Below are 12,827 nucleotides of genomic sequence, written 5' to 3'. Positions count from 1 at the left end.
CCTACTTGGGATATTAACTTTGGTGGATTAAAAGGGGGGAGTTGAGAAGAACCTTCTCTATAAACCCACCTGCTGCTGAAGAGGGCACTCTTGGCTTTCTTTTACAATTCCCCTAATTATTTTCCTCAGTCTTACCCTCTGCCTGGCCCCACTGCAAAGCATTAGCAGGCCCATTTGTAAAGTAGTAGTAACACAAAGTGAAACAATGCCATAACTGTCATCCAAATTGTTCTGTACAGGGTACTGGAAGTGTTCAGTAATAAATGATATAAAAAGGTCTTTTATTGACAAGCTGCCATGTGCTGTTTGCATTAGAGAATATGAGAAGATGATGGCTGCTGCCCCTAGGTCCCAGTGGCATTCAACTCAGTGAGATAGCAGAAAATGCTTCAGTTTGCTTAAAGCATTGATAACACCTCTAAATAATTAACTGAGGACTTCCTGTCTTCAATTACTTAATGCTTTTTTTAACATCTTGAGAGGATTATAAGCAATTTATGGATTTCACATGATGAGCACATTCACCACTATTCCCACAAAGCATTTGTGGGATCATGTTTCCAAAGCTTTGATGTAATTAAAAATAAGCAGCAAGACAATGGTGCCGTGGCAAGGTGCTCGCCTTCATGTCTGCCATTTGTGAGACCCGAGATTCAAAGTCTCCACAAATACTAATGCTACAGCTTCATTAATGTTCAACTGTTGCTCAGGGAAAAGCAGGCAGTTTTGGAGAGGAAAAAAAAAAGAAAAAGAAGAAAACAAGGATAATGGGAAAATCGAAACATACATCCACAGGGAATAAGACAAACAGTTCAAACATTTGAGATTATGTATGAAGTGAATTTGATTCTTTTATCGTATTCTTTTAATTTAGAGAGCAATAATTACCCACACTGCTAAATCACTCTCATGAATTCACATTATTACCCAAGGAAGCTCCTGCAGAAAACAGCGAAAGATTTGATTATGACTGTCGGGAGGAATGATCACTTATTTCATTCCTGGTTTAGCATGGCCGCACTGGACAGTGGCTTAACAGAACAGGCACACAAAAGAAAAAAAGATCCTTGTTTCTCAGGAATTAATTTCATTTCCTCTCACTTCCAACTGCTAAGTATTGTTGGCATTAAAATGGAGATATAACTGCCTTGGAGGAGCATGAGAAATATTTTTCAATGGGCTCGATAAATCAGTCCTTGTTGGAATGTTCCTTCTTCGCAGTGTAAACTTACCACAGCAATTCTAAAACATGTACCACCAACTCTGGCTAATATCTCATGTCCAGAAGCACTGAATATGGAGATAGGAGTAATACACCATTGATGAATTTCACACTTGAGCATGATATTGTCAAAGAGGAACAGCAATCTTGTTCTTCTGTGAGTGAGCACAGCAGAGACAAACTTTTTTAAAGCACTAAAGGATCCACCCTGACTCAGGACTCATGCTTTGAGGGCTATTTGAGAGTGTCATCTATGCTCCAGAGGATTTATGTGCTCTAAGTCAAATTCTGCTCTTTGGTTGGCTGTCATGTGGTGTGTACAACATTGGAATCTTGAAATTTCCTACTTGTGGGGCAAAAAACCTAGGGAAAAATGAATGCATTTGTGAGATATAAAAATTTAATGAGCAACCTGAGGTCAAAGAATGAAAAAAAATATATCCCATAATGCTTATTTTCCTGCTCTGTTCAACTGAAGCATTTCTAAGAGGAATTTTGGCTCAGTGTAACATTCAAAAATAAGTAAAAACTGAATATGTAAAAATAATACATTTGAGGTCTGAGCCAAACTTTTTCCCCAGAATCTCTGGAATAAAGCTTCTTTCATCAAGAAAAAGGCTATAAGCAATACACAATATTATAAACAGAATTTGGGATCTTTCCTGTTCTGTCTTCCTTTCCTTTTTATTATCTCATACAAAAAGTACTGGATCCTTCTCAATCCCACACTGCTACACATTCACAACAGCATTACTGCACACCAGTGATGTTAAAAGAGAGAGGTAAATCTGCATGAAGGAATGGCTGGCCCACACAGAATACCTAAGTCCTTGAGCACACTACAAAGCATGCATCTTCAGTTGTGCTGGATAGATTTATTTTAAAATTTTGAAATTAAATCTATTAATATTTTAACAAACAGCAGCTAGAAATGAAAGAGATTGGAAAAAAATAAATTTAAGATATGTAAAGTCATGATAAAGCATTCCAAACTGTGTGCAGTGCTGGGGATTTCAAACTCACTGACAAGTGGCATTTTTAATATATTAATACTGTCTTATATCTTAAGGACAGGACATTAGCCTGCCAAAGAGCTTTGCCTCCTTACCTGACACTGTGTGCTGCATTCTGCCTGCAGCATCAATGTATATAAGTCCTCTCCCCAGCTGACTGATCTGGTACTCTCTGATGATCCCATTTGGTTTCTTGGGTGCACCCCAGGTTAAATGCAATGCTGTGGAGTTCAGAGCACTGACTTCTGGTGGCTGAACACTCTCGGGGACTCCTTGGACAGTGACTGCAACTACCTGAAGACATATGAATTAAACAGCAATTTAATGTAATAGTACACGAGATACCATGATCAATGAGAATGTCACTTTTGTTTTAAAATGTTGTTTGGGCTGGCATATCATTACCAAGGGGCTGGAGAAGTAGTTACTTTTTTCCTCCTTTTTCACAATGAAATCTGACCTTGAATACATTACATAAGTCTGTGTCTCCAATTTATCACAACAGGTTCACCACGTTTTAGCTGCAGTGTATGGCACAGGGTGAAACAACAAAAACTGTATTGCTTGAAAACTCTTGATAACTCTCTTCCATATGGTTTGTCAGTGTCTCTGCATTTTAACTGCCTGATTTCATATATTTTAAGCACCAGTAAACATGGGGCTAAGCCTCCATATATCCCATGCAATCTGAACTCTATTTTAGCTATCTGCAACTCCATACTTCCATAAGGAATCTAAAGATTTTGAAAGATAGGATAAGTTTGCACTTGTTAAGTTCTTTCTACAAAAAAAAAAAAAAAAAAAGGAAAAAGAAAGGTAATTTTCTATTGACACATCTCCACCATCAGCTACAGAAGAGGCATAGGCATTTCCAAATTACATTGGTTTAATAAGTGAGTCAGACCGTTTTCTCTTTGAAAATCACTTTTCTTTTTCTGTTATTACCACCATAAAGTATTTATATTATGCTGTAAATATAAAATGTGCCCTCTATAATACATTGTCAGTGCATTTGGTGGAATCAGTCCCCACTTGCAGACTTCAGTGTTTGCAACAGTAAACTCCTTAATTACAGGCAAGTGAAACAAGTAGGATTTATTATCAGGTCAGTGGTTGCAGCAACTGTGCCTACAGTTTCCAGACCACAGCTCTGTGTGCAGACAGAGGACTATCCACCTATCTTCATCCCTCTACATCAGTGTCTTTTATTTTAGAATTCTGGCTGAGATTTGCATGAATAAGAAAAAATATTTAAACACCGGCAAATTAAAAAAAAATCAATCTCACAGATATAATAATTACAAAACATAGTCATTACTCCCCACCTCTGCCCCACAGACCTTACCCTTGTAGTCCTAGAAATTCATTTTCAAAGAGGCAAGAATAATATTGTGGAAAAAAGGTCGCTTAAGAAATCGTTTTTGCAAATAATAAATAAAGGAGGTACTTTGCAGAATAAAAACCAGAGCTGGTTAAAAAGTAATGTTGGTGATTCAAAGTGATACACAAGGAAATGAAACTCAGAAAGGGAGGTAATAGACCCTGTTTGCTTAAAACTGAAGCTGAGTCAGGTTGCACACAAAGGGACAATAAAGCCTGAAGCAGGTGCAGATATAGAAAGCCAGCGAAGAGTAATATAGAAAGGAGGCTTTTCCACTGGAGTGGAAGAGTAAGAAGTTTGTTGAAAAAATTGCTAGACTATAACTAAAGTAAATATCTAAGAAATACCAAGGAAGAAGAGGCTATAGACCTCCTAGTGAGAAGCAAAAATTTAATTTCCAGGTTTAGAGAAGGCACATTTTAATATTCTTTACTCTATTCTGCCATGTACAGCTTTCTCTGTAACAAACACCAGTTCCTACAGTGCAATTTCAGCTTTGCCAAGACTGAGACACTGCTTTCTTCTTCTGTTTGCTTGTATCAACCTGGGGTTGCAAATATTCACTTGTCAGTAGCTGAATCCAAATCAGTTTATTGATGTTTTTTTCACTTACTCAATAATCAGCATGTCTTCAAAATACACCTTTCCGAAAGCATTTCAGTGTTGCCACACTGGCTGATAAAATCCTGGCACCATTTTCCATGAAGCCCACTTCACTAACCTTGCTGCTGTCTGTGCAACCAGCCACGGTGCAGGCCCGCAGCTGGTAGGAATACTCTTGGTATGGCTGGACACCACTGGTGTCTGTGAAGCTCATTTCTGTTCCTCTAAAATGCTCGATTCCGTTTCGGAGGATGATGTAGTGAATAATAAGACCTATTGCAGAAAGAAAGTTTTCCCTTTTGTTAGCTGAGGGATCCTGTGTCATGGGATAATAATCTACTCTGCATACAGAAAACATTCAATGAAATATCTACATGGCCAGAACAGCAGATAATAATTCTGATTAAATGCTGAATGTCAATTACCAGCTACTTTCCTCAGCATCTGCCTCAGCATCTGAGTAGATCCCAGTTTTTAGTGAGAGCATTACCAAGATTCCTCACAGTTTGAAAATAATAAGCAAGATTTCCTGAAATAAATGTAAGCACTACCAGCACTACCCCCGAATCCCCAAATATTTTTAAGATGATTGTCATTTTCTGATCATATTTGCGCACTTATATTGGCACTTTGCAAAGACATAATAAATTGTTTTCTGTGAAGAAGACTCTCCTCTTACTTGCAATGAAAATTATAGCAACCTACAACAAAACCTTCCTTTAGGTTAGGAATAGTTTAGGAATATATGTACTTCAGTGACACAGGTTGATTAAGATACGTTTTCTGATTTAGGAACACTGTCATTGGAATGACAGAAAAACACTTATAAAAATGTATCAATACCATTTGGTTGAAGTGGTTCCTCCCAGTTGAGCAGTATCATGTCTTCCCGATTATCTACTTTGGCCCATTTTGGAGGACTTACACCCTGTGGCACATCTTGCTTAGTGACAGCTCTGCTAACTTCACTGAAACCTCTTCCATAGCTATTCCAAGCAGCCACCCTGTACTCATATGTGACAAAAGGTTCGAGGTTCACATCTAGGAAAAGAAAATTACATTTGGATCATCTCAGTCTTATCAAAATACAAAATAACTTTTTTTTCCTGGGTTTACAGATAGAAATAGATGGTATTCTTCAGACAGGGCCATTATTTTATCAACTTTTTTGAAAGCAGGTTTACATGTTAGGTACTCACTGAATCTCACTCATTGCATATCCCTGAAGTCTCTGCCCCGATTCACAGATTACTTCTTAAAAGAATTCTGCTTCACTACACTTCATAGAATTATAGAATGGCCTTGGCTGGAAGCTACATTAAAGATCATCTTGTTCCACCCCCTCTGCCATGAGCAGAGACATCTCCCACTAGATCAGTTTGCTCAAAACCCATCCAGCCTGGCCTTGAGCAATTCCAGAGATGGGGCAACCACAACATCTCTGAGCAACCAGTTCCAGTGCCTCATCACCCTCACAGTAAAGAATCTCTTCCTAATACATCATCTAAACCTGCCCTCTTTTAACTGAAAGCCATTCCCTTTGTCCTATCACTACCTGCCCTTGTAAAAAGTCCCTCCCTGACTGTCTTGCAGACCCTCCCTTAGGTACAGGAAGGTGCTCTACGGTCCCCCTGAAACCTTCTCTTCTCCAGGCTGAACAATGCCAGCTGTCTCAGCCTGTCTGCACAGCAGAGGTGCTCCAGCCTCTGAGCATCTTCATGGCCTCCTCTGGATTCACTCCAGAAGATCCATGTCATTCTTCACATTGCCTCACGTTTAATTGGGCTATCTGATGGCATTCAGGTCATCTTTTTCTCCAGAGCAAACTATTTATACTAACAAATCACCAGTCTGGTCTGCCACTTTTCCTTACCTGTAAATGAATACTGTGTTGGACCTCCTGTGTAGACAGTCTCCTCTTCTGCTGGACACACACCTGCCTCTACCTCTGTTTCTGCAGCACTCTGTGAACCTTTTATCCACGCACAGATACTCTCCTTAGGATCAAAGTCACACTTTCCACAATGTGCTGTTTCCTCCATAGATAAAGGGCAAAGGACATTTGCCTTGCATTCTTCTTTTACCTAAGGAACACATACGAAAAATAAATATATTTCCCACATTTTCCTTTCTCTATAAATGCTTCCATTAGTCTTTCTCTATCTTTATACAACACAAAAACCATGCCACTACCTTGATTAGATTGATATTTCTAGCATATGTGAGACCCTTTCAGCCTTTGGCCTGTCTACTGTCTTTGATCACTGATGTTTCTATAATCCTTTCTAAAAGAAACAGATATTTTTTAGGGTCCCTGGATGAAAGCATCACAAATTTTAATTACTGGAAGCACAAATGGCTGGATTTGTTGAAAATAGAAGAGTCTAGACTCAATGACAACAGGATTTTATCCAAGAATTTGAACATTCTGTTCCTGTAAAAGCCGATATCCTGTGGCAAATCAGTAGCAAATTCCCAGCCCCTCACACAGCTTGCCAAGTACACAAGAGGGCTCTGTGCAAGTCCTTGGCAGCTTTTGAGGCTGAAAACTCTATCCATGGGCTATATAAATCACGTCTTCTGCCACATCACTACTAAACACAAGCTTTGCTGCAATAAAAGACCTCTGCAAACATAAAGATATAAGATTTAACCCATAAAGTACAATTCACAGAAATATACACTGAGCATCCACAACTTTCCATTAAAATTCATGAAATAATATTTTTGCCAAACCATAAGCTAGAGAGCAATAATTCTCATGAAATATAGGTTGCTGCAGAAAGAAATGTACTGCCAAATTTGCAACAAATATTTTTGCCCATTAGGTCATAAACTTCAGAAGGAAAACCAAGCAGATTATACCTAATGCTTCCTTAATTCACCTATTGAAATTAGTGTCTTAGCTGATTAGAAACTCCAGCTAATTTAACTTCCCAAATTTGGCACTTCCACAAAAAATTACGTTGTGATAGACATCCATAGAGGATGCAGGATATAGATGGATTGCATTCCCATGTAAAGTAGCTGCAGAATGTGTCAGGCTATCAGCCCTTTTGCTGTTAGTAAATCTATACATCTCAGAGAGCCAGCACTGCTATCTCTTTTCTACTGTGGGTAAGTGAAATACAAAGCACTTCCTTTGTTTATACTTTACACCTAAGGCAGGGATCTGGTGTGTTATCTACCCGAATTCATTAACCTGTTCTCAGCCATTTTTTCCCTTGCATGAGCTACTAATACAATGCATTGAGGAACTGCAGCTGACTCATCACAATGCCTGGATTTTCTCTAGGAGAAAATGATTCAGTCCCAAAATGAAATTACATGAAAACCTTGACATGAAAAGGCAAAGATGTAAGAAATATTTCTGTATTAACTTAGCAGAGGAACAACAAGGACATAGGAATACCCGGATATGGCAGGATGGGGTCTGTTTTACTTTTGTTATACGTTTGGTAAATTCCACAGTATCTTTCTGATTTCCCTATTGTAGAATTCACAATATCCAATGTTCTTTTTTCTCCTCCACTTTCTCTCTCTCTTATCATAAATATAATTTTATAAAAATATTATACATATATATATATACACATATAATAACAATTGAGAACATTTTTACAGCATATGCATAACACCAAGTTGCTAATTCTTGAAGATTTCTGTTGAATTCAACTTGAAGTTGCAGGCAAAATTGTCTCATGCTGATGCCTACAGTCACAGGGTGCTCTTGGAAAAGACCAAATTAGCCTTTATGGTGTTTAGTTTACTGTGACATTAAAATAGAATGAGAATAAACGATATAATTCCTAAGGTAGGAAAGGACCTATCCTAGTACTGCTGAAATTTATGCCAAAATGGCCACTGTTTTTCTGTAGGATCAGGATTAAGTCCATCAAGAAAATGTCAATTGCTTTATTTTTATTTTTGGGTTTTTTTGTGGATTTTTTTTAGGGGCTTGGGGAATCATGTCCTACTGCCTGCCCAAATTGAAATGTTATAGCATTTTTATACTTCAGAACTGGCCATCCAATTTTTAATTTCCACTTAATGAACATCATCAGAAAGAGCGGTCACAGAATGGAAACTGGCTATACATGTCAGTCTTGTTAGTATGCCAACTTTTAGCCACTGTACTAATCTGAAGTGCTGGGCAACACTTCACAGAGGCAGCTAATCATTATTAATTCCTTTAGAATTCATTGCAATAACATCAATCATGGCAAACTCATTCGGTATTAATATGGATGTAATGTGAAAATGAATAATGCACACAAGAGTTTTTATATTCCTATTTTAGAAAAATAGTTATGAACAGTGTATTTCTCTTTCCATCATCAAATCAGAGCTACCAAGAGATTTTCTATCAATTACCTTCATCATCATTCCAGCTGAAATCTTGTCAGAGCAAACATATTTCAAAGGATTATATCCAACTCCATTACAGCATTCTTCGCTCTTTGGAATAAGTTCAGTCTCACAGCATTTTACTGGCACTTGGTCATTCTTTCTAACATGTGCTAGGGACTCACCACTGGAACCTGAGCAGCATATGGTATCTGACTTATTCACGTACTCTTGCCCACAACAGAACATCCCTGAAATGAACAAACAAACAAACAAACAAAAAAAAGCTGAATATGAAATTTAAGTAAATAGATAGATAAGAAAGGTGAAAGCTCACAATGCAATATATCTTGGCATAAACCCACCAGCAGCTGGAATTATGCAGATTTAGCTAAAGTGAGATTAAATTAAAATGCGAGGTGACTGAAGTAAGCATCCTGACTTCCAGACCTGCTGAAAACAATCAAGAATTAGAGAAATAAACAGGGTGCCCTACAATCAACGCTCACCACTCTTGAACTTTGTAAAGAACTTTGCTATGGAATACCACACCAATGTACTGCCCACAGCAGGCTGGAGATGGATTGTTGATGAAAATTTCCTGTAGAATGTAAATATTTTATATTTTAAAGTAGGGGTTCATGTTAGGTACCTAGAATGGAATGGGTCACTTGGAAAATACCCACAGTGAAGCTTCAGTCATCTTATACAGAGAATTATCACTCAAGAAGTTGATATCTATATATAATTTGCATTTCTACAATGGAATTGATAAGCTGCCAAACTTAATTCCACTATTTTTTTTCTGGTTTTAATAATTTCATTTTTAAAAGTAAAGCTCATCATAACCACTGCAATTTTCCATGTATTTACATGAAATACCAGTGTTGAACCCAACGCCATCTAAAGAAAGAGGTAAGTTTTAACTCAGAACCAAATACTACAAACTCCTCTATAACTGGCAATGAAATAAATGTTATCACTAATTGAACTTAAATGTTATTACTAATTGAACTAGAAAGATATCACACAAAAAACAGGGCTGTGATATACTCTTACATCTACAACATAGTTTGTGTTTGACGTCATTTCTGTCATACGTTGGCATTTAAAACACGTGCAAGAGTGGCCACTTTTTCACTGCTATTTATTGCAGCAAATCTCTCTTAGAAGTCATACATAATGAAAATTAATCTTTAAAGGTGTGATCCTGCTAAAGCATTCAGAACATTTCATTCCAGTCACTGGAATGGCTAAAAATGGTGATGCTACTTACATACTTTACTTTTTTTCAGGGCTGGCTCTATTCACAGCAATCAAACTGTGATCAGCTCTTCAAGAAGTAAAATATTTCCTCTTATTCACACCCTTTTTCCAAATTGTCCTAGGATTCTACCAATTTTAAAGAGAGAATTAATGCAGAAAATGACTCAATTCAATACTAATAAGCAACTCAGACAGCCCCATGGGACTTCTGACAGGCAAACTAAAATTTTGATAATGAACTGTTTTTCTATTGAAACAAACAAAGCTGTATTCTTTCACTGTGAACCTCATCTTTGTTTAACTGAATTAAATTTTTCAGCCAAGATTTCACTCACATAACAAGAAGTGACTCCCTTTCTAGTTTCTTTGGTAAACCATTACTTCTTTAATTATTATCAACCTTGTTCCAGTGTGATAAATTGCTAATTACTTAATACCCTAATCAGCGTTCATTCTTTGCACAGATAAACTGTGACAGCGCCATTAATTTAAATAGTAATTTCACTTAATGGCCAGAACGGCACACCAGATTTTTATGCAGCATTTTCTGAAGACTGCATCCATCACTGCAATATTCTGACATAAAGATGTCTGACGTGCACTAACTCACTTAGGGAGAGCAGATGTTGCAGAGCAGAGTTTGGTAGTAATTCCCAGAGTGCATCACTTCAGCATGAATGAGCTGCAAAGGCAGAGGTAGACAATCTTCTGAAACTGCATTGCATAGCCTCTGACCTTTCCTTAATTTATCACATGTAGCACTTGACTCCTGAACCTTGACACCTCAAATGTACAATTTTAAATATGCTCCAAGAAAAACAAAATAGGACCATGTAATATTGATGGATTGATTTGCCTTCTAAAAATTGCTTTATTCAATTGCCTAAGGATCCAGAAATTCCTATAAACCCTTGCTGAATTCAGTAAAACATCAAAATGTAAACTATTTGTTTGTAACTCAGCTGAAATGTGTGTGTCATATTTTATATATTTGTTTCATAGACACGTAATGCATTATAGCAAAAAGAAAATCCATGGGCTGGAAAAGACACTTCCTGTTAACACTGATTTCTGTCAACAACTATTTCATGTTTATCCCCAGAAACTGAAAAAAATTTATAAACCTAGCTGAGTGATGAATTACTAATTTAGTAAATCTGCAAACCCAATGCTTTCAAAAAGGGAAAAATGAGTATTAAAAGGCTTAGCCTTTGGAGCCAGAATAGAGAATCAACAAAATACAGAGCCAGTGTACATTGCAAACTACTCCAAAAATCCTTGGCTTACATGCGGGTATTGCAACTATTACAGATCAGGAGCCACAACAGTACAAAGCATCATCTTTCATGAGTCTGGGATGTCAGTACAGTGGCATTAAAAGGAAAAAAAAAAAAAAAAAAAGACAGTGAGAGAGAAAATCCAAGAGTGGTTTTAGCTGACATTATCCTTTATAGCCAGAAATAGAGAACTTTGGATAATCACACTGCAGCAGTGGGGCTCAGGATGTGCCTGCTCACCAATGCCAGCCTTTGCCAGTAGATGTCTCTATGGTCACCCCACTAAATAAGGCCAATGAGGGGCTGAAAAGAAAACCTAAGAAAAGAGAAATTAATAAATAAGGAGAAAAAAAGTAAAGTGGGATGGATGAAAAATCTCTTTTTGCAAGGTAGACTCTCTGAAAAAGGTATGTAATGGCATGTGAAAAAGTTCTATGATTCAAGCTCTTAAACCAACATTCAGCGCAAACCAGGATCTAGATTCAGCAAAAAGACACTGATTTTGAACTGGACATGCAACAAAATGAGATTGTGTACAGGGCTTGCACTTTTAGTGAACAAGTTTTTCTCTTATGTGTTTTTTGCAAGGACTTAAAGCTCTCAAACAAAAGCTTTAAATTGTCACTAGCTTTTTAGCTGTGGCATTCATTGCCAAGTGCAAAACAGTGCTTCAGAAGCAATTCAGCTTTTGCATAAAACCACCCCCGTTACCTCTTCTCCTTCCAGACAATGAGATCAGCCTTCCAATTACCATATTCTTGCAAAATTCTACTTATCCCCTTGCCAATGATAAGTAAATTATGTTTTTGTGTAAGAGCATTTTTTCCATTAGAATAATTACAATCATTAGGATAGGAAGCAGGTAGATTTTTATGCCTGGCTTGTGCATTTTCGTGATGTATTTAGCAAGGCTGAATTACTCCAAGAAATTAAGCAAAAACCAATTGAGCATGATCTATATGATATGATAAGAAACCACAATCTATTCTACACTTAATGCAAAAGAATATGATCTCTTTTCAACTGTGGTGCTAATTCATCTTTCAAACCTGTATTTTTGTTCAGCTGTGTGCTGGCCCACAGCATAAAGTCCTCACAGAAAACCCGTGAGCAATGAAAAAAGCCACTGTTTTCTTTTTCAATGGCCAAAAAAATGTCATCCCAACCCATTCTTGGGAAAAATAGTGTAAATGATTGAGCGCCATAGGCTAAACACATTTTTAAAAGAGAGATATAAAGGTTTTTTAAATATATCTATTTAAGGGAAAAAAACCTGTTAAGAATACATATATACTGAAATGAAGAACATAACTTTCATCCCAAGATACCTGTATTACACTCCTACACAACTCATCTGCCCAGAGAGAGCAGTAAAAACATAAACGCTACCCCAGCAGTTCTGTTCCAACAGCATCTGTTAATTCACTCCATTTATAAAATACATATTGACAAAGACAACTGAACTGGGACCAGAGAGATTTGATTTGGTGTGAGAAAGTCAATTCAATGTGATTTTGTTAAAGGGCTCCTGCAGGCAAATAAAAGAGTTTAAGTAATAAAGTACATAAAGAGATGTTTTATGAGCCAGCCCCGTCTTGTGGCAGCCGCACAATGCGGGGCTATGCAAGAGGGCCTTGCTCAGAGCTGGTATTGAGAGCATGCATGCTGTAGATCAAGCACAATTAGGGATCACAATGAGAGGCAGCTAAAATCATGCA

The 12,827-nt window shown here is 37.4% G+C and overlaps 1 protein-coding gene across 1 annotated transcript in view; it reads right to left on the bottom strand.

The window, feature by feature from the left end:
- USH2A (usherin) overlaps window positions 1-12,827 on the bottom strand; it is a 373,050-nt gene that overhangs the window by 75,776 nt on the left and 284,447 nt on the right. The window contains exons 51-55 of the mRNA XM_030944868.1: window positions 8,594-8,817; window positions 6,093-6,303; window positions 5,063-5,260; window positions 4,338-4,492; window positions 2,331-2,529 (exon numbers count right to left, since the gene is read on the bottom strand). Of these exons, the coding sequence (XP_030800728.1) occupies window positions 2,331-2,529; window positions 4,338-4,492; window positions 5,063-5,260; window positions 6,093-6,303; window positions 8,594-8,817 (987 nt within the window). The remainder of the gene's footprint in view (window positions 1-2,330; window positions 2,530-4,337; window positions 4,493-5,062; window positions 5,261-6,092; window positions 6,304-8,593; window positions 8,818-12,827) is intronic.

Source organism: Camarhynchus parvulus, chromosome 3 (genome assembly GCF_901933205.1).
Source record: "Camarhynchus parvulus chromosome 3, STF_HiC, whole genome shotgun sequence".
Classification (NCBI taxonomy): domain Eukaryota; kingdom Metazoa; phylum Chordata; class Aves; order Passeriformes; family Thraupidae; genus Camarhynchus; species Camarhynchus parvulus.
The sequence above is the reverse complement of the archived record's forward strand: the minus strand, read 5'-3'. Positions and strand labels throughout refer to the sequence as shown.